Below are 22,500 nucleotides of genomic sequence, written 5' to 3' on the forward strand. Positions count from 1 at the left end.
AAAGATTGATAGTCTTGACCTAAATCACTGATAGTCTCACCCTAAATTACTGATAGCTCTCGCCCTAAATCACTGATAGGTCCCGCCCTAAATTACTGGTAGTACCACCCTAAATTACTGATAGTCCTGTCCTAAATCACTCATAGCCCCACTCTCAATCACTGATAATCCTGCGCAAAAAGACTGATAGTCTCAACCTAAATCACTGATAGTCCTGCCCTAAATCACTGATAGCTCCCCCCAAAATCACTGATAACCCTGCTAAAAAAGACTGATAGTCCCACCCTAAATCACTAATAGCCCCGCCCTACATTAGTAATGGCACCGCTCTTAATCACTGATAACCTCACCCTAAAAGACTGACAGTGCCGCCCTAGGAGACTGATATTCCCACCCTAATTTACTTATAGTTTGAATAAAGTGTGCAGATGCATCATTTATAAAAAGCACTACTATATACATATTAATATAAGAAGAGAAACATTTTGATTTCATGGCAACGTTAAAGGCGATTTTCAATTTTTTTTTTTTATTTGAACCCTCAGATTTCAGATTTTCTAATAATTGAACCTTGATCAAATTGTGTCCTATCATAACAAACAATACATCAAGAGAAAACTTTCATCTTTCATCTGGTATTACCATCAACTACAAAAAAACACACTGATAACAATGTCACAAATGACAAATTAAAGCTTGTCTTTACAGAATTTGTTCCACGATGTTCAAGGAGAATCATTTTAAAAGAGAGAGAAACATTGTGCTCTCGTTCTTCCAGGCAGCCTGGAGTTTCAATGAACAAATTTGTGGTCTTATTAAATGAAAGTGTGTAGTGTGAAATTAAACATGAAATGATTTCCCATCTGGGTACTTTAAATCAGAACACGTCCCCTGCAGAATTTGCTCCACGGAGAAAACGATCCGTCCTCTGAAAAGAAAAGAAAAATACCTGCATATTCCCCCCGAACAGGAGACGCTCTCCAGAAATAAAAACGTCCTTCGACCAAGGACGAGGTGTCACGAGAACAGGAGTAATTGTTCTGACAAGTGAATATGTACCCTAACAGAAGGAGTGCGACCTTTGTAGAGGAGGAGTAAGTTATCTTTCTGATGGTTAAAGATCTGGGCTAGAAATCCAAAAGGTTGTGGGTTCAACTCCTGGAAGGGACGATTCGGGACTACATTCGCTGCCATTGTGTCCTTGATCGAGGCACTTAACCTCAGGTTGCTCCAGTGGGACTGTCCCTATAATAATTGTACTGTAAGTCACTTTGGAAAAGACAAATAGCTAATTAACTTAGACGTGTCCCATAAGGACAGACAGATATCACGTAACGCCTTTTAACCTGCCCACGATAAACAACCTCTGAGTCATTTAACATTTAACAAGAAGCCTCTATGATACATGTTTTGCCTAAAAATGCATTTGAAAAATAGTCTGTTTAACTCTATCGGTTTCCAATAAATAAATATGTTTAATGTTATGTGTGGATGTACGATGGTTAATCAGACAGTGAGATCAGACATGTATGGCCAGATTAGGACGTTTTGATTGATAATGTCCAACCAGCAAAGGAAAACACTACAACACAGTGTCCTGAATACATGTGTTCCGGTGCTACGATGTCCAATTAGACAATTGTCATCAGATCAGCTGAATTAATCCAATGAGATCAGACTATTGTCATCAGATCATTAGACCAGTGAAATTAGACCATTGTCATAAAATCAGCTGGATCAGACCAATGAGATTAGACCACTGTCATCAGATTACCCGAATCAAACTAATGAGATCAGACCATTGTCATTAGATCATTGGACCAATGAGATCAGACCATTGTCATCAGATTAGCTGGATTAGAGCAATAAAATCAGATCATTGTCATCAGATTAGCTGGATTAGAGCAATAAAATCAGATCATTGTCATCAAATCAGCTGGATCAGACCAATGAGATCAGACCATTGTCATCAGATCAGCCGGGTCAGACAAATGAGATCAGACCATTGTCATCAGATTAGCTGGAATAGAGCAATAAAATCAGATCATTGTCATCAGATTAGCTGGATTAGAGCAATAAAATCAGATCATTGTCATCATATCAGCTGGATCAGACCAATGAGATCAGACTATTGTCATCAGATCAGCCGGGTCAGACAAATGAGATCAGACCATGGTCATTAGATTAGCTGGATTAGAGCTATAGGATCAGATCAGTGTTATCAGATGGATCAGACCAACAAGATCAGACTATTGTCATCAGATTACCTGAATCAAACTAATGAGATCAGACCATTGTCATTAGATCATTGGACCAATGAAATCAGACCATTGTCATCAAACCAGCTGGATCACACCAATGAGATCAGAGCATTGTCATCAGATTAGCTGGATTAGAGCAATAAAATCAGACCATTGTCATCAGATCAGCTGGGTCAGACCAATGAGATCAGACCATTTTCATCAGATTAGCTGGATTGGAGCAATAAAATCAGATCATTTTCATCAGATCAGCTGGATCAGACCAGTGAGATCAGACCATTGTCCTCAGATCAGCTGGGTCAGACCAATGGGATTAGACCATTGTCATCAGATCATTGGACCAATGAGATCAGACCATTGCCATCAAATCAGCTGTGTCAGACAAATGAGATCAGATCATTATCATCAGATAAGCTGGATTAGAGCAATAACATCAGATCATTGTCATCAGATCAGCTGGATCAGACCAATGAGATCAGACCATTGTCATCAGATCAGCTGGGTCAGACCAATTAGATCAGACCATTGTCATCAGATCAGTTGAATCAGACCATTGTCATCAGATCAGCCGGGTCAGATGAATGAGATCAGACCATTCTCATCAGATTAGCTGGACCAGACCAATGAGATCAGACAATTGTCATCAGATTAGCTGGACCAGACCAATGAGATCAGACAATTGTCATCAGATTAGCTGGATTAGAGCAATAACATTAGATCATTGTCTTCAGATCAGCTGGATCAGACCACTGAGATCAGACCATCCTCATTAGATTAGCTGGACCAGACCAATGAGATCAAATTGTTGCCATCAGATCAGCTGGATCAGACCACTGAGATCAGGCCTTTGTCATCAGATCAGCTGGATCAGACCAATGAGATCAGACAATTTTTTATCAGATCAGCTGGAACAGACCAATGAGATCAGACCATTGTCATCAGATCAGCTGGAACAGACCAATGAGATCAGACAATTTTCATCAGATCGGCTGGAACAGACCAATGAGATCAGACCATTGTCATCAGATTAGCTGGGTCAGACCAATGAGATCGGACTATTGTCATCAGATCAGTTGAATAAGACCAATGAGATTAGATTATTGTCATCAGATCAGCTGGATTACACCAGTGAGGTCAGACCCTTGTCACCAGATCAATTGGATCCGACCAATTAATCCAGACTATTGTCATCAGATCACCTAAATCAGACCAACGGGATCAGACTATTGACATTAGATTATCAGATCAATGAGCTTAAACTATTGTCATCAGATTATCAGACCTAAGAGATCAGACCACTGTCATTAGATCAGCTAGATCAGACCAATGAGATCAGATTGTCATCAGATCATCAGACTAATGAGTTCATATCATTGTCATCAGATGAGCCGGATCAAACCAATGAGATCAGACCACTGAAATTCGCACTAAATAGACATAATCTTAGACTTAATTCACTAAAACTTCAGTCTTTGTCAGCTTGCTTTCTGATTAAATATCGTTTTGTATTTGCATCATTCTAGATTGTTTGTTCATTTGTCCTCTGGGTTGCACCCAAAAAAATTAGAGTACTATATAAACTGATTTGAGACGCAGCCTGGAATTATAGCTCACATCATTACCCATTAATTGGCCAGATGAGGACTGATCCCCTGAATGAGCCTGGCTTCTCCCAAGGTATCTTTTTGTCTCCACTACTGTCTCCCGCTGGAGTTCGGGTTCATTGCATTGCCACTGTCTCCTGTTTGTTGTGCTTAGCTGCTGTTTAATATTCAGGAAAGCTGCATTTATCAGTTTGACTCACTGGATGAGAGCAAAACCTCTGCTGAGATTAACAAGACTACTGTCTACTGTAACAATACATTACATAACGCACCATAAAACAATAGATTTGACTTGAGCTCTGAGATCAGATCATTAAGACTGGAGCAAAGTTCAGTCGTAAGTCAGTCTGCAGTGTGTGTGTGTGTCGATTATAATGTGCTCTTTCATGTAACAGAGGACATGAAATCTCATCATGAACTCTCTCTTATCTAGAAGAGTGTGTTCCTGGAATGTTTGAGTATGAGTGTGTGCTCATTTCCACAGCAGTAAAGGCGACCCGGACACACACCTTTCCCACTAGTGCCAATTAAACGTCTCTCTGAGTCAGCTTTATTCTTCTGCTTGGCTAAAGACACTCATTCAGTCCCCCAATACACACACACTCACTCCCTCAGATAAACACACACTCAGACAAACATACATACTCAGATAAACACACACACACATACACAGACACAATCTGATCTGAATCTGATACTGCAACGGTCCTCCGTAATCAGAAACTCCACCTATTGATCACACAGACTGTCAAAGTGTTAGCTGTGAATATGTTTTCCCCATGAGGACGCCTGTGGCTGGATATTATTAGACAGCTATTATTATATATATACCTGATAAACCAAAACAAGACTCGACTGCAGCACATACAGGTTCACTTCTCATGCAAAACAAAACAACAACAGAGAAATTCCAGCATTATGCATGTGAAATTTGCAGTAAACTCTTGAAACACAGATTTAGTTTTGTGTATTTATTATTATTTAAACGTATTTATTTATTTTTAATATAGACACACCGGCCACTTTATTAGGTACACCTGTCCAACTGCTTATTAATGCGAATTTCTATTCAGTCAATCACCTGGCAGTCTTTCTTTCTTTCTTTCTTTCTTTCTTTCTTTCTTTCTTTCTTTCTTTCTTTCTTTCTTTCTTTCTTTCTTTCTTTCTTTCTTATTTCTTTCTTTATTTCTTTCTTTCTTTCTTTCTTCCTTTTATTTTTTAACCACCTTTCAAATTCTGGATTTGCAGATTAAAATTTAATTTAATTTAATTTAATTTAATTTAATTTAATTTAATTTAATTTAATTTAATTTAATTTAATTTAATTTAATTTTAAAAAATTGATTAAATTAAATTAAAACTAAATAAAATTTTATTAAATCAAATAAAAATTATAATTTATTATAATTAGAATTGTTAATTGTCTTACATAAAAGCTGCATACTGGGAATACTTCTTGGAAATAACATCTAAAAAAAATTAATTTAATTAAATTTAATTTATTCTTTCATTTTCTTTTCAGCTAAGTCCTTTTATTAATCAGGTGTCGCCACAGCGGAATGAACCGCCAACTTACTCAGCATATGTTTTACGCAGTAGATGCCCTTCCTGTAAACCCAGTACTGAGAATTTAATTTAATTTAATTAAATTTTATTTAATTTTATTTTATTTTATTTTATTTTATTTTATTTTATTTTATTTTATTTTATTTTATTTTATTTAAAAGCAAAAAAATTAAAATCAACAGAGCAATTCCAGTGTTATGCATGTGATAAGCGGAAAATCTATAAACACAAATTGACAGAGATTGTTTATGTTAACAGTATTATGAAATATCTGGTTACAGTACTCAAAATACTTTACAAAAATTCTGCGAATTAAACTACACAACCCAAAATAAATAATACCAATCAAAACGATAAGCGCTGACCTTCTTTTTGTAAGTCCACAGTGCTAACCACTGCGCCACCGTGCCGCCCTTGAGTGACTTTAGTCAATTAAATTAAATAGTTAAAAACAATGACACATATTTGTATAATACTGTAAAATAGACGCCTACACTGACAACTCCTCCAGGGTTTTGTTATATTTGTGAAAAGCAACACTGCTGCAGTGCTCATTTTCCTCCAGAGCTGGCGTTTATGAGCGCTAAATACCGAGATTTGTTTCGTGATTAGCTAATTAGCGTTCTGTCTTTAATAAATGTCCTCTTTTTTATTTTCTGTGTTTCTGCAGGTCGAACGGTGTTGATATTCCCTCAGTAATCTGTGATAATGAGTCTCCGGACGCAGCTCAGATTGTTACTGTGGAAGAACTTCACTCTCCGGAGCCGGCAGAAGGTACACAAACACACACAAACACACTGCACACTGGGAGAACAACACCTGCAAGCTTTTGGGTAGTGCTGACTTCTCCAGTCGTCTTATGAAATCATTCATTTTTCTTTTGCTTATTGACCTAATTCATCAGGGGTCGCCACAGCGCAATGAACCGCCAACTATTCCAGCATATGTTTTACGTAGCGAATGATCTTCCAGCTGCAACCCAGTATTGGGAAACACCCATAAACACTCACTTTCACTCACACTCATACACTACGGCCAGTATAGATTCTTCAATTCCCCTATAGCGCATGTGTTTGGACTGTGGGGGAAACCAGTGGCCTTCTTGCTGTGAGGCCGTGCCACCCCATCATGTGTATATTCTGCATAAATTTTTTAGCAAGTAATGATAACAGAGGATTGAATGAATGAATGAATGAATCACCCTCTGACTCGCCAATATGATGTATTCACGGATGAACATTTGCATAGCTTTCACTGTAGGTTTAATGCCTTTTCATGGCAATTAGGCTGCATTTACTTTGTATTTATATCACAATATCACCATATATATATATATATATATATATATATATATATATATATATATATATATATATATATATATATATATATATATATATATATATATATATATATATATACACACATGCAAATACATATATATTTTCACACACACACATACAGTATTCAAAATAATATAATACAAATATTTTATTTTATTTCAATCTATACTATTCTGTAATATTATTTTAAATAACAAAAAATTCAATAAATAAATCAAATAAAATACTTTATTTATTTTGTTTTTATTTATTTCAATTTATTTATTTACGTATTCTTTTAAATATTTTCCCTTGTTCTTATTTTTATTGATTGATTGATGATTGATTGATTAATTTACTTATTTATTTGTATTAATTGTTTTATTAATTTGTAAATATTTTGAATAATTATTTAATTTTGTTTATTTTTAATAAGTTATTTTATTTATTTATTTATTTATTTATGTATTTATTTATTTATTTATTTGTATTGATTTTATTTATTTTAGGTTTAATTATACATTTTTATTAAGTTAGTTAATTTATTTATTTACTTCTTTCTTATTTGTAATGATAATTTTTATTTATTTATGTAAATATTATTGATAATTTTATTGTATTTAACACCCCTTGTAATTCTGAATATGCAGATCATTCATTTAGTCATTCAATTTTTGGCTTAGTCCCTTTATTAATCTGGGGTCGCCACAGGGGAATGAACCACCAACTTATCCAGCATGTTTTTGTGCAGCGGATGCCCTTTCAGCTGCAACCAATCTCTGGGAAACATCCACACACACGCATACACGACAGACAATTTAGCCTACCCAATTCACCTGTACAGCATGTGTTTGGACTGTGGGGGAAACCGGAGCACCTGGAGGAAACCCACACAAACGCAGGGAGAACATGCAAACTCCACACAGAAACACCAACTGTACCGAGGCTTGAACCAGCGATTTTCTTGCTGTGAGGTGATAGCGCTACCTACTGCACCGTTACGTCGCCAATTTGCAGATCAAAATAGATTTAAATAAATAATTAATATTGTTTTTAAATCAAAGACATTAAAATATGAGACATTTTAAATTATAATCCTCTTTTATTGTTGCAATTTTTGTTCAAATTTTGATTTGTCATTAAACCGTGTAATTTATTAATCAACTATTGATTAAACGCTCTGAATTGGTGATACTGTTAAAGTTACAACTAATAAGTGAATAATAATAATAATAATAATAATAATAATAATAATAATAATAATAATAATAATAATAAAAATAATAATAATAATAATAATAGCTGAAGTCTCTAGGCCAGGGATGTCAAACTCAATTCCTGGAGGGCTGCAGCTCTGCACAGTTTAGTTCCAACCCTGCTTCATCCCACTTACCTGTAGGTTTCAAACAAGCCTGAAGGACTCGATTAGTTAGAGTCAGGTGTGTTTAATTAGGGTTGAAACTAAACTGTGCAGAGCTGCGGCCCTCCAGGAACTGCGTTTGACACCTGTGCTCTAGGTTAATGAAGGGTCTGGTATAATACAAATATATGAATCAGTTTATAAATAAATAACTGTTGAAATAGTCCAGTAATTCTTTAAAAAATCTGAATAATGAAAAAAATATTAAATATTTTTTTAATTAAATGTGCAAGCTCAAAATTGATAGGTGATGGGATAAGGTAAATTAATTAAATCTAGAGAAGGTATTTGAAAAGTAAATGCATTTCTAACAAGCTTTTATATTGACCTTCATACAAAAAAAAAAAAAAAAAATACATTAAAATGAATTTAAAAGTTTCAATCAAGCCCAAAGGCACACAAGTCTCTAATGTCTTTATATTTAACACTCCTAAAACACTCCAAACAGCAGACCTAGAGCATTCAAAAACAAATTGCTTCCTATTTTACTCCCAAATCCATAAGAATACATGTCTCTGCATTTTTTATTACAGTGCAATATAGTTTTTTTTCTTCTTTTTTTACATATACCTCTCGCGGATTTGTCACCTGAAACACACAACAAAATGTACCCTAAGTAAAGTATTTCAGATTAATGCAAAATGTAGCCAGCGCCCTCTAGTGGATTTGTCCTCTGAAATGTACAACAAAAGATACCCTATATCAGACGAGCAAAACTATAGTTTTTACAACGCCCTCTAGTGGATTTGTCATCTGAAACACACAAAAAGTACCATTAGTAACGTAATTCAGATTTATAAAAATGTAGACAGCGCCCTCTAGTGGATTTGTCATCTGAAACATGCAACAAAATGTACCATAAGTTATTTTTTTATATGTAAAGGCAGGCAATGTAGTCCATCATAGAGCGGCCTGTTAAAAACAACATGCTTGTCTGATGCAGAACTATGAAAGAGTGTTTATCTAAAGGGTTCACTGAGGTCTGAGTGTTATTAATACGTTTAGCATGTAAACTGGTGTGCTTAACCAATTCCCCAAACCCATGTCATTAACTCTTCACCTGTCTAATGTGTTTCTAATGAGACGCACTCAAACTAATGGAGCGAGACAATGAGAGGTGAAGAGCAATAACAGAAATAAATGTGGAAAAATACGCTGTTTTAAAGAGACAGCTCACCCCAAACCAAAGACTTTTACAAAGAAAAATCATTTTTCAACTTAAAAAAACACAGAAAAATGATATGAAATTAAAATTAAAATAAAAAATATTAAGCACAAAAAGGTTGTGTAAACTATCTTCAAAAACATTACAGTGTTTACTATAAATCACTTGCTAATAATTGGCCATTGACAATATAACATTTCTTAGAATTAATTAAATTAACTAATTAACTTAAACATGATGCACAATTTTTACTGAAAAAAGATTAACAGTAAAAAGATGACACACTATTGTTTATGAATAGGAGAAAGCACAACAGGCAACATGATTAAGTTTACGTTCAATCAGTCAGTCAGTCAGTCAGTCAGTCAGTCAGCCAATTAATCAATCAATCAATCAATCAATCAATCAATCAATCAATCAATCAATCAATCAATCAATCAATCAATCAATCAATCAATCAATCAATCAATCAATCAATCAATCAATCAATCAATCAATCAATTAATCAATCAATCAATCAATCAATAAACAATGATTAATCAATCAAAATCCTGCATTAGTGCTGAGTACATACATGAATATGATTTATTAACTCTGCTAAATTTAAAATAGGAATGTTTTGGCTAAAAATGTATATAAAGGATGTTGTAAAGTATACAGTGGGCTGTGTTTTATTCAAACAAACAAACATAATAAATAAACAAACAAACAAACAAACAAACAAACAAACAAACAAATAAATAAATAAATAAATAAACATAGGAAATACATAAATGAATTATTAAATCAACATAACAAATAAATAAAAATAAACAAATAAATAAACATAATAAATAAATATAACAAATATATAAATAAACATAATAAATAAATAAACAGAATGAATAAATATAATGAATACATAAATAAACACAATAAAATAAATAAATAAATAAATAAATAAATAAATAAATAAACATATTGAATAAATACATAAACATAATAAATAAATAAACATAATAAATAAACATAATAAATAAATATAACAAATATATAAATAAACATAATAAATAAATAAACAGAATGAATAAATATAATGAATACATAAATAAACACAATAAAATAAATAAATAAATAAATAAATAAATAAATAAATAAATAAATAAATAAATAAATAAACATATTGAATAAATACATAAACATAATAAATAAATAAACATAATAAATAAACATAATAAATAAATATAACAAATATATAAATAAACATAATAAATAAATAAACACAATGAATAAATATAATGAATACATAAATAAACATAATAAATAAATAAACATAATAAAATAAATAAATGAATAAATAAATAAATAAATAAACACATAAATAAATAAACACATACATAAATTTAATAAATAAACATATTAAATAAATAAACTAATTTAATAAATAAATAAATAAACATAAACATAATAAATGAACATAATAAATAAAATATAATAAATAAACATTACAAATAAAGAAATTAATTAATTTAATATAAATATAAATAAATCTTTAATATCTCAGTACTTATTCCAGAATTGTGGGTACATCAAATATTCATACATGCTTGCATACAACATACATCTTTAAGAAAATCATTTATTATAAATTGTGTTGTTATTAAAAACTCTGTCATTTAAATATTTTGAAAAACAATAAAAGCTTATCTTGGAGACGCAAAATGTACCCTCTAGAATCTCCCACATATGCTCAAACAAGCAGGCAGTTGTTTAAAAAACTGAAATATATTTGACAATATTACTGTCAAAGCCGCTGAAATGACAGCGAGGATGCAGCTGTTTATGCCAGCAGTTCAGTGGGTTTGTGAACAGAGAAACGTCTGAGTGCGTCAGTGTTGTGCTCCTGTTTACAGCACTCAACACCTCATGCTTCTGTCTTTCATTGAGTGAGTTTTCTGGCAAAAAAGGCAGAGATCTTACAGATGATTTAGCTGAGAATCTTGTCAGCTTGCCAAAGTCAGTTTTTTCCCGCAGAACAGAGAGTCTCGCTCAGATCGACTTGCGTTGACTGGCAAATCTGTGCACAGAGAAACTTCATCTGATCCCCAGCCAAACTTCACAACATCAGAAGTCATGACGGAAAATAAATGCTCTGAATTTGCATTTCCAGAGCACTTTAATCAGAGCGGTGATATCGCACTCCAATATTGTGATATAAATCCAAAGTAAATGCAGCCTAATTGCCATGAAAAGGCATTAAACCTACAGTGAAAGCTATGAATACTGTGAATACATCATATTGGCGAGTCAGAGGGTGATTCATTCATTCATTCATTCATTCATTCATTCATTCATTCATTCATTCATTCATTCATTCATTCAGTCATTCCTCTGTTAGCCTTACTTGCTGAAACAATTATGTACAGAAATATACACATGATGGGTGGCACGGCCTTGCTGCAACATGGTTGCTAGTTCAAGTCCCGGCTCAATTGGTGCCTCTGTGTGGAGTTTGCATGTTCTCCCTGTGTTGGTGTGGGTTTCCTCCGGGTGCTCCGGTGTCCCCCACAATCTAAACACATGCCCTTGATAAACTTAATTGGCTGTAGTGTTTGAGTGTGTGTGTGGTTGAGTGTGTATGGGTATTTCCTGGTGCTGGGTTGCAGCTGGAAGGGCATCCGCTGTGTAATACATATGCTGGATAAGTTGGCGGTTCATTCCGCGGATGGACGGATGGATGGAAGGTTGGATGGATGGTTGGATGGATGGATGGATGGATGGATGGATGGACAGATGGATGGATGGATGGATGGATGGATGGATGGATGAATGGATGAATGGATGGATGGATGCAACGATAGGTTGGATAGATGGATGGATGGTTGTATGGATGGATGGGTGGATGGATGGATGGTTGGATGGATGGTTGGATGATGGATGGATGGATGGATGGATGGATGGATGGATGGATGGATGGATGGACGGACTGATGAATGCAATGATAAGTTGGATAGATGGATGGATAGATGGATGGATGGATGGATGGATGGACGGATGGATGCAATGATAGGTTGGATAGATGGATGGATGGATGGATGGATGGATGGATGCATGGATGGAAGGTTGGATGGAAGGTTGGATGGATGGATGGATGGATGGATGGATGGATGGATGGGATGATGGATGGACTGACAGATGGATGGATACAACAATAGATTGGATGGAGGGATTGATGGATTAATGGATGAATGGATGACGGATGGATGGATGGTTGGATTAATGGATTGATTGATGGATGGATGGATTATTGGATTAATTGATGGATGGATGATGGATGGATGGATGGATGGATGGATGGATGGATGGATAAAGAGATACAGGGATGGTTGGATGGATGGATGGATGAATTGACGAACAGATGGATACAATGATAGGATGGATGGATGGGTGGATGGATGGATGGATGGATGGATAGATGGATACAATGATGGATGGATGGATGGATGGATGGATGGATGGATGGATGGATGGATGGATGGATGGATGGATTGATGGATGGGTGGATGGATGGATAGATAGATGGATACAATGATGGATGGATGGATGGATGGATGGATGGATGGATGGATGGATGGCTACAATGATTGAATGGATGGATGGATGGATGGATGGATGGATGGATGGATGGATGGATGGATGGATGGATGGATGGATGGATGGATAGATAGATGGATACAATGATGGATGGATGGATGGATGGATGGATGGATGGATGGCTACAATGATTGAATGGATGGATGGATGGATGGATGGATGGATGGATGGATGAACAGATGAATGTATGGAGAGATACAATGATAGAATTATGGATGGATGGACAGATGGATAAATGGAGAGATACAATGATAGATCAAACGATGGATGAATGGATGGATGATCTAAATTAGCCGTAGTGTATGAGTGTGTGTGAGAATGAGTGTGTATGGGTGTTTCCCAGCACTGGGTTGCATACATTTTGCAAACTCCAACACTATATTAAAAAATGGTCAGTGGGTGTGTGTTAAAACGCCAGAGAGGTTTACAGGATCTTCCACAGTAAGTGATCATAAGCGGGTCATCTTACCAGAGACAGAGCTCGTCCTCTTCAGCTGGATTTTCTCTTTGATAGCGGAGTTAAGTCCTCCAGCAGACTTTAATGGAGTGAGCGGATCTCAGATAAAGACACTCGCTCTTCTCCATCACTGTCATGCTGTATCCCTCTTCTCTTTTTCCGCTCCCGAGTCCTTGGACCAAAAAAGGAGGACAGGAAAATATATTAAAGGATTACGGTTTTGCCCTCACTGTTGGAGAAATCGTGAAAATAGTGGCGCGCACACACACACACACATGTTTTTGTGAATTGTGGGGACATTCTATCTGTGTAAATATGGTGGCTTGAGAAAGCAGCATACTGTTATACTACATAAACTTATTGTTCTGTCTGGCACCTTAGCAACTGTCCCATAGGTTTCCATTATAAAAAACTGCAATTGACTTTACATCGGACATGCTAACAACACACCAGTCCATACTAACAATACACTGATCACACTAGCGACATACTAATCATACCAAAAACATTCTAATCATACTAGAAACATGCTAATTCATACTGTAAATAGGCTAGCAACATGCTAATCCATACTATACACATAATAGCAACATGCTAATTAATACAATACATACATTAGCAACATGCTGATTTATACTTAATTCATGCTAACATGCTAGTTTATACTAGAAACATACTTGCAACATGATAATTCTTACTAGAACAATGCTAATGTATGTTAGCAACTGGCTAGCAACTTACTCAGACCACTTTAGCAACTGCCTATCAAAACCTTAGCAACCCCCTAGCAACACCTTAGCAACCAATCAGAACACCTTAGCAACTACCTAGCAACACCTTAGCAAACTCAGAACACCCTAGCAACTGCCTAGCAACACTTCAGTAACCTCTTAGCAACACTTTAGCAACCACCTAAGATTACCTTAGCAACCACCTAGCAACACCTTAGCAACCACCTAGCAACCACTCAGAACACCCTAGCAACCACCTCATAACACCTTAGCAATAACCTAAAACAAATAAGCAACCACTTAGCAACACTTTAGCAACCACCTAGCAATGCCTTAGCAACCCTCTAGTAACCATTTAGAACACCCTAGAAACCGCCTTGCAACACTAAAGCAACCACATTGCAAAATAATTAGCAGCCACTCAGAACACCCTAGCAACACCCTAGAAATGACCTAGAACACCTTAGCAACCACCTAGCAATGCCTTAGCAACCGCCTAACAACCACTCAGAACCTCTTAGTAACCACTTCCCCACACCTTAGCAACCACCTAGCAACACCTTAGTAACAACCAAGGAATGCCTTAGCAACCACCTAGCAATCCCTCAGCAACTGCCTAGAAACCACTCATAACACCCTAGCAAACGCCAAGCAACACCTTTGCAACCACTTTGCAATGACTTAGCAACCACTGAGAACACCCTAGCAACCACCTAGCAACACCATAGCAACCACCTTGCAATGCCTTAGAAGCTGCCAAGCTACCACTTAGAACCCCCCGGTGGCGCATTGGGTAGCACAATCACCTTACAGCAATTAGGTCGCTGGCTCAAGTCCTGGCTGGGTCAGTTGGTGTTTCTGTGTGGAGTTTGCATGTTCTCCCCGTGTTGGCGTGGGTTTCCCCCACAGACCAAACACATGTGCTATAGGGGAATTGATTAACTAAACTGGCCATAGTGTATGAGTGTGTATGGGTGTTTCCCAGTGATGGGTTGCAGCTGATAGAGCATCCGCTGTGTAAAACATTTGCTGGATAAGTTGGCGGTTCATTCCGCTGTGGCGACCACTGATTAATAAAGAGACTAAGCCAATGGAAAATAAATGAATGAATGATTTAGATTTAGTCTTACAGGTAAACAACTCAAAACTCAAATGTACAGGTAAATTACTGCACACACACACACACACAGTCATATAGTCTTATAGTGAATTATTTGTAATTCCCTTTCTGTCCTGAACACACACATACGCATACACACACAGTATGTGATGTGATCTGGTATTCTCTCTCATTCTGCCTGCAGACTTCTACAGTATAAATAATGTAGCAGACAGAGCACACTTTCCCATTCAGACCGCTGCAAAGTGCACACACACACACACACACACACACAACATGCGCTCACACTCACATGCAGCTGCACGGCTTCAAATCAGACGTTTTTCATTTCCAGACTAAAACTAAAACACAGTTAGAAAGCGTCTCCCCCATCAGCACTGTATTTGTAGACTAGCAGCGAGTGTAAAAACTACTAAACCCCCTGCCACACACACCAAAAACTAAAATAAAACCAAAAATCAATACAGCTTCAAGAACAACAACCACAACGAGTTTGCTGGAAACTTCTGAAATCCCATCATTCAGAGTCGCAGATTGTGTAGTCCATTGAAATGTGTATCTATTGTGTATTTTTTATTTATTATGTATATATTTATTTTACTATGTACAGTTGAAGTCTGAATTATTAGCCTTTATGTATATTTTCCCCCAATTTCCGTTTAACAAAGATTATATCAACACATTACTAATCATAATAGTTTTAATAACTCATTTCTAATCACCGATTTCTTTTCTCTTTGCCATGATGACAGTAAATAATATTTCACTAGATTTTTTTCAAGACACTAGTATTCAGCTTAAAGTGACATTTCAAGAGTTCACCCTTAGCTGATGATTGATTATAAAGCTTGTTTGGCATGCTGTCTCAGGAGAGAGTCCTGAGCTTATAAGATCCTCGAGCCTGGGGCTCCCTCCCATTTGCAGGGTGAGAGGGGAGTTTGAGCTCAGGTAGATCTGAAGAACTCCCCTGCTGTTGTAGCTAATGAACAGATAGGGATGGCTCTTCAGAGATAACTACTGACTAGGAGCATGTCTATGGTGCCGAATCGGATTAGTCGATTGAGTTAAGTTGCATGTTTTTGGAAGATGGGAGGAAACCGGGGAGCCCGGGGGAAACCCACATGAGCATGAGGAGAACATGTAAACTCCACACAGAAACGTCAGCTGGCTTGAAAGTTAGCCCAATAATTAAACAAAATGATCCCAATGATCATTCAAAACTATCCCAATGACAAAAAAAAAACTAGCCAAATGACCCATCAAAATTAGCTCAATAACCAACCCAAACTACCCAAAATTATCCCAAACGACCCATTAAAATTTGCCTAATAACCAACCAAAGGTAGCCCAAAAATATCCCAATTAACCCATGAAAATTAGCCCAATAAGTATAACCAACCAAAATTAGCCCAAAATTTCCTTAATTGACCCATCAAAACTATCCCAATGACCAACCAAAATTAGCCCAATGACCAATTAAAACTAGTCTGATGACCAACCAAAACTAGCCCTAAATTACCTTAAATGACCCATCAAAACCATCCCAATGGTTAACCAAAAATGGCCCAATGACCAATTAAAACTAGTCCAGTGGCCCAGCCCAATGACCAACCAAAACTAGCCCAAAATTACCTCAAATGACCCATCAAAACTATCCCAATGACCAACCAAAACTATCCCAATGACCAACCAAAATTAGCCCAATGACCAACCAAAACTAGCCCAAAATTACCTCAAATGACCCATCAAAACTATCCCAATGACCAACCAAAATTAGCCCAATGACCAACCAAAACTAGCCCAAAATTACCTCAAATGACCCATCAAAACTATCCCAATGACCAACCAAAATTAGCCCAATGACCAACCAAAACTAGCCCAAAATTACCTCAAATGACCCATCAAAACTATCCCAATGACTAACCAAAATTAGCCCAATGACCAACCAAAACTAGCCCAAAATTACCTCAAATGACCCATCAAAACTATCCCAATGGCCAACCAAAAATGGCCCAATGACCAATAAAAACTAGTCCAGTGGCCCAGCCCAATGACCAACCAAAACTAGCCCAAAATTACCTCAAATGACCCATCAATACTAGCCCATTGACCAAACAAAATAGCCCAATGACCTATAAAAACTAGTTCAATGAACAACCAAAACTAGCCCAAAATTATCTCAAATGACCCATCAAAACCATCCCAATGGCCAACCAAAATTAGCCAAATGACAAATAAAAGCTAGTCCAGTGGCCCAGCCCAATGACCAACCAAAACTAGCCCAACATTACTTCAAATGACCCATCAATACTAGCCCAATGACCAACCAAAACTAGCCAAAACTAAAAAAAAGTAGATTACCATACTAACAAAACACATATTTTGATGGCCTGTCAGATGGAAAAAACCCTCATGTAGAGTTTGTGTGATTGCTCTAGAGGTTGTCAAAACCTGTTAAGAACTTTTTGGAGACTGATGTTCTTGTGCTGATGCTTTAGAGTTACAATAACAGAATCAAAGATACATAAAAGCAGAACTGTGCCTCCGGCGACCCCCCTTTTATTCTCAGAAACTCAGAGTGTTTGCCGATCTGCCTGCATTCTGCCCTATCCAATGAAGCCACATGAAGGCCAAAATTATGCGTTCAAAAACAAAAGCAAGACCTTCTTTCTTACCACGAGTGAGCTGAAGCTAATGGAAGATGAAGATGTGAGATGATGAGAGTTGTAGGAAAAGTAACTGGTTGAAAATCGATTAAAGTATGTGAGGATTCTAATGTTTGAGAAGCCAAAGAAATCATGATACAACTAGAGTAGGACTACACTAACACTAGCCAAATTACCCATCAAAACAAGCTCAATGGTCAATCAAACTTATCCCAATGACCAACCAAAACTAGCCCAGCATGATTTCAAATGACCCATCAAAACTAGCCCAATGACTAGCAACAACTAGCCCAAAATAATAAAAAATGCCCCATCAAATCAAGCCCAATGACCAGTCAAAACTAGCTCAGTGGCTAACCAAAATTAGCCCAATGACCTTTCAAAACTAGCCCATGACTAGCCCAAAATTATCCCAATTAACCTATCAAAATTAGCCCAATAACCAACCAAAAGTCCAAAGATTACCAAAAATTAGCCCAATATTCGAACAAAATTATCCTAACGATTAATCAAAACTATCCCAATGACCAATTAAAACTAGCCCAATGGTCAATCAAAACTAACCCAATGACCAATTAAAACTAGCCCAATGGTCAATCAAAACTAGCCCAATGGTCAATCAAAACTAGCCCAATGACCAATCAAAACTAGCCCAATGACACTCAAAACTAGCCCAATGACCAATTAAAACTTGCCCAATGACCACTCAAAACTAGCCCAATGACCAATTAAAACTTGCCCAATGACCAATCAAAACTAGCCCAATGACCAATCAAAACTAGCCCAATGACCACTCAAAACTAGCCCAATGACCAATTAAAACTTGCCCAATGACCAATCAAAACTAGCCCAATGACCAATCAAAACTAGCCCAATGACCAATCAAAACTAGCCCAATGACCAATTAAAACTTGCCCAATATTCAATCAAAACTAGCCCAATGACCAATCAAAACTAGCCCAATGACCAATCAAAACTAGCCCAATGACCAATTAAAACTTGCCCAATATTCAATCAAAACTAGCCCAAATGACCCATCAAACCTATCCCTAAAAAAACAACCAAAACTAGCCCTGAATGATTCCAAATAACCCATCATAATTAACCCAATAACCAAACAAAACAAACCAAAATTATTTCAAACGACATATCAAAATTTGCCCAATAACCAACCCGAACTAGCCCAAAATTACCCCAAAATGGCCCATCAAAACTATACCAATGACCAACCAAAATTAGCCCAATGACCAATCAAAACTAGCCCAGTGGCCCAGCCCAATGACCAACCAAACTAGCCTAAAATGATCACAAATGACCCATTAAAACTAGCCCAATAACCAACTAAAACTAGCCCAAAATTAAACCAAATGACCCATCAAAACTAACACAAATGATTCATCAAACCAGCTCAATGACCAATCAAAACTACCCCAATGGCCTAGCCCAATGACTAACAAAAACCATCCCAAATGACCAATCATAACTAGCCCAACATTATCCCAAATGATCCATCAAAACTAGCCCAAATGACCAACCAAAACTAGCCCAGCAGGATTTAAAATGATCCATCAAAACTAGCCCAATGACTAGCAACAACTAGCCCAAAATAATCAAAAATGACCCATCAAATCAAGCCCAATGACCAGTCAAAACTAGCCCAATGGCTAACCAAAATTAGCCCAATGACCCTTCAAAATTAGCCCATAACTAGCCCATGACTAGCCCCAAATTATCCCAATTATCAATCAAAATTAGCCCAATAACCAACCAAAACTGGTCCAAAATTATCCCAAATGACCCATAAAAACTATCTCAATGACCAACCAAAATTAGCCCAATGACCAATAAAAACTTGCCCAGTGGCCCAGCCCAATGACCAACCAAACTTGGCCAAAATGATCCCAAATGACCCATCAAAACTAGTCCAATGACCAACCAAATCTAGCTCTAAATGATCCCAAATGACCCATCAAAGCTAGCCCAAATTAATCCCAAATGACCTATCTAAACTAGCCCAAAATAATCCCAAATGACCCATCAAAGCTAGCCCAAAATTATTACAAATGCCCCATCAAAACTAGCCCAATGACCAGTCAAAACTAGCCCAATGGCTTACCAAAATTAGACCAATGACCCTTCAAAACTAGCCCATAACTAGCCCATGACTAGCCCAATGACCAGTCAAAAGTGTGCTCTCGATGTCATCATCCTAGCACAGTTTTTGTTATTGGTAGAAAATAAATTCTGTTGAGTAAATCATTTCAACACAACCATATAAATTACAACTGATGCAAAATGTCAAACCTCAAACCCACAGAATGAAATAAACAACTAAAGTAGCCAAAATCTATGGATTTGGGAACCCCAGGGGTGCTTTGTTTACAGCGCTAACCCCGGAAACAGCAGGAAATAGCGCTGCTGTTTATAAGCGCCTCCTGCTGGCAGAGAGAGAACCTGCAGCTCATTCAGATTCTGCTGTTTCCTTCATGTATACCTAAATATATTAAAATAAATAAATTTATTAATGTATTTATTTATTTATTTATTTATTAACAAAGTTAAAGTCAGACTGTTGTGTTTTTGCTTCCAGTAACGAAATGATTCAGTCTAATTTAGAGTAAGAACTGTTCATGGGCTGCATCTTTGTTTGGGTTATGATTAGCCACTTTTAACTTGAAATGTAAATATTTTGTATTTATTAAGTGAATTATTTTAATTTGTTTCACGTATTTATTTGATTTTAACGTTTATTTTTAATTTATTTTTAACTTAGTTCTACAATAACACACCTTTTAATTTATCATACAGTGTCTTTAATATTATTTCATAAATTATCAGAGATAGTAAATTGTGAATAGAATCGTAAGTTCAGTGAATTGTTTGATTCATGGACTGTTGAAAACATAATGGATGCGAACAAATGCAACAACAACTGCAATCAATGTTATGTTTTAACTTATTTCATTTTAGTTTTGTAATAAACAACCTTTAATTTACCATACATTAAATTTTGAAATAAAAAAAATATATATATAATAAATCTTGAGAGATCGGATCGTGCTTCGACTTATGAATTGAATCTTGAGTTCAGTGAATCGTTTGATCCCTGGAATTTTGAAAACGTAATGGATGCGGGGAAATGCAGCAGCAACCACAATTAAAGATATGTTCAACTTATTTCTATTTAGCTTTGCAATAAACAATCTTTTAATTTACCATATATTCAATTTTGTAAATAAAACAACAACAAATAAATCGTGAGAGATTGGAAGTTGAATCGAACTTTGAACCGACTCTTGAGTTCAGTGAATTGTTTGATCGTTCTGTTGTTTTTCTTCCTCAGTTGCGGCTGCTGGTGGAGTTAGTTTGGCCTTTATTCCTCTTCTTTATTCTCGTGGCGGTCAGATCCACCAATTATCCTGTTTATAAAAGCGAATGTAAGTATTTCCTAAATCATATTCAAGTTTCTGCCGTCAAACTTTATGTAGATGCCATGAAAGTGATCGTGTGTGGGTGTTTGCTAATTAGAGAATCTCAGTGGAAGGTAATTAGTATAATATACATCGTAATTGCCACTGTTAATTTAATGAACCGCGAATAATTACATTACATTATTATCTCCATGTTTTTGTGTATATTGTGTTTACTTGTGTAAGCTTGTTTGTTATAAGTTATTGAGATAAGCTTTTAGTGTTTGATATGAAATAATCTGATGTAGACTTTGTAAACTTAATGTAAACTTACTTTGTAAAGTAAAAAAATGCGGTGCACCAAAATTCAGTATCAAAACACTGAAAATAAACTGAATCAGGTTGAAAAATGAAACTCAAAATAAAAAAATAAATAAACATAACAATAACAAAGGAGTTGTTATATTAAATTTGTAAGAATGTAATTATATTTGTATTTTGATTAATTGATTGATGCACCATACAGTAACTGTTTAAATAGTGGCTGTGATTAAAAAATGATATGTATTATTGTTACACGTATTAACATTAAAATAAAGACAAAAGCTATTATATTATATTATATTATATTATATTATATTGTTTATATTATATTCTTATTTATATTAAATTAAATTATGTTAAATAATTATTAAATAATTCTTTTAAAAAAAAGTTATATTCAAACATTAAAAATTAACACCTATTATATTATATTTTATTTTATTAAAATTAATATTAAATTATTTTTAAAATAAGTTATATTCAAACATTGAAAATTAAGATAACACATTGTATTATATTATAATATTTTATATTTTAATATATTATTATTTATATTAAATTAAATAATATAAAAATTATTAATAAGTTATCTTTTAAATAAGTTACATTAAAATATTAAACATTAAGACAGCTATTATAGTATATTATTAAATGACATTATATTATAATATTATATTATATTGCATTATATTATCTCAAACTAGATTAGAATATTATTTATAATAAATTATATTAGATTAGATTTTAATATATTAGCAAAAAATTGACATTTTCAAACCTGAAATACAGTTAGTAATTACAAAAAAAAAATAAAAATAAAA

At 35.3% G+C, this 22,500-nt stretch overlaps 1 protein-coding gene across 2 annotated transcripts in view; it reads left to right on the forward strand.

Annotated features, from left to right (window-relative positions):
* LOC101883122 (phospholipid-transporting ATPase ABCA1) overlaps nt 1–22,500 on the forward strand; it is a 157,656-nt gene that overhangs the window by 7,803 nt on the left and 127,353 nt on the right. For both annotated transcript variants that reach the window (XM_073907702.1, XM_073907701.1), the window contains exons 2-3: nt 6,102–6,205; nt 21,289–21,382. In XM_073907702.1, coding sequence (XP_073763803.1) covers nt 6,140–6,205; nt 21,289–21,382 — 160 coding nt within the window. In that variant the 5' untranslated portion in view covers nt 6,102–6,139. The remainder of the gene's footprint in view (nt 1–6,101; nt 6,206–21,288; nt 21,383–22,500) is intronic.

The sequence above is a fragment of the Danio rerio genome, chromosome 7 (genome assembly GCF_049306965.1).
Source record: "Danio rerio strain Tuebingen ecotype United States chromosome 7, GRCz12tu, whole genome shotgun sequence".
Taxonomy (NCBI): domain Eukaryota; kingdom Metazoa; phylum Chordata; class Actinopteri; order Cypriniformes; family Danionidae; genus Danio; species Danio rerio.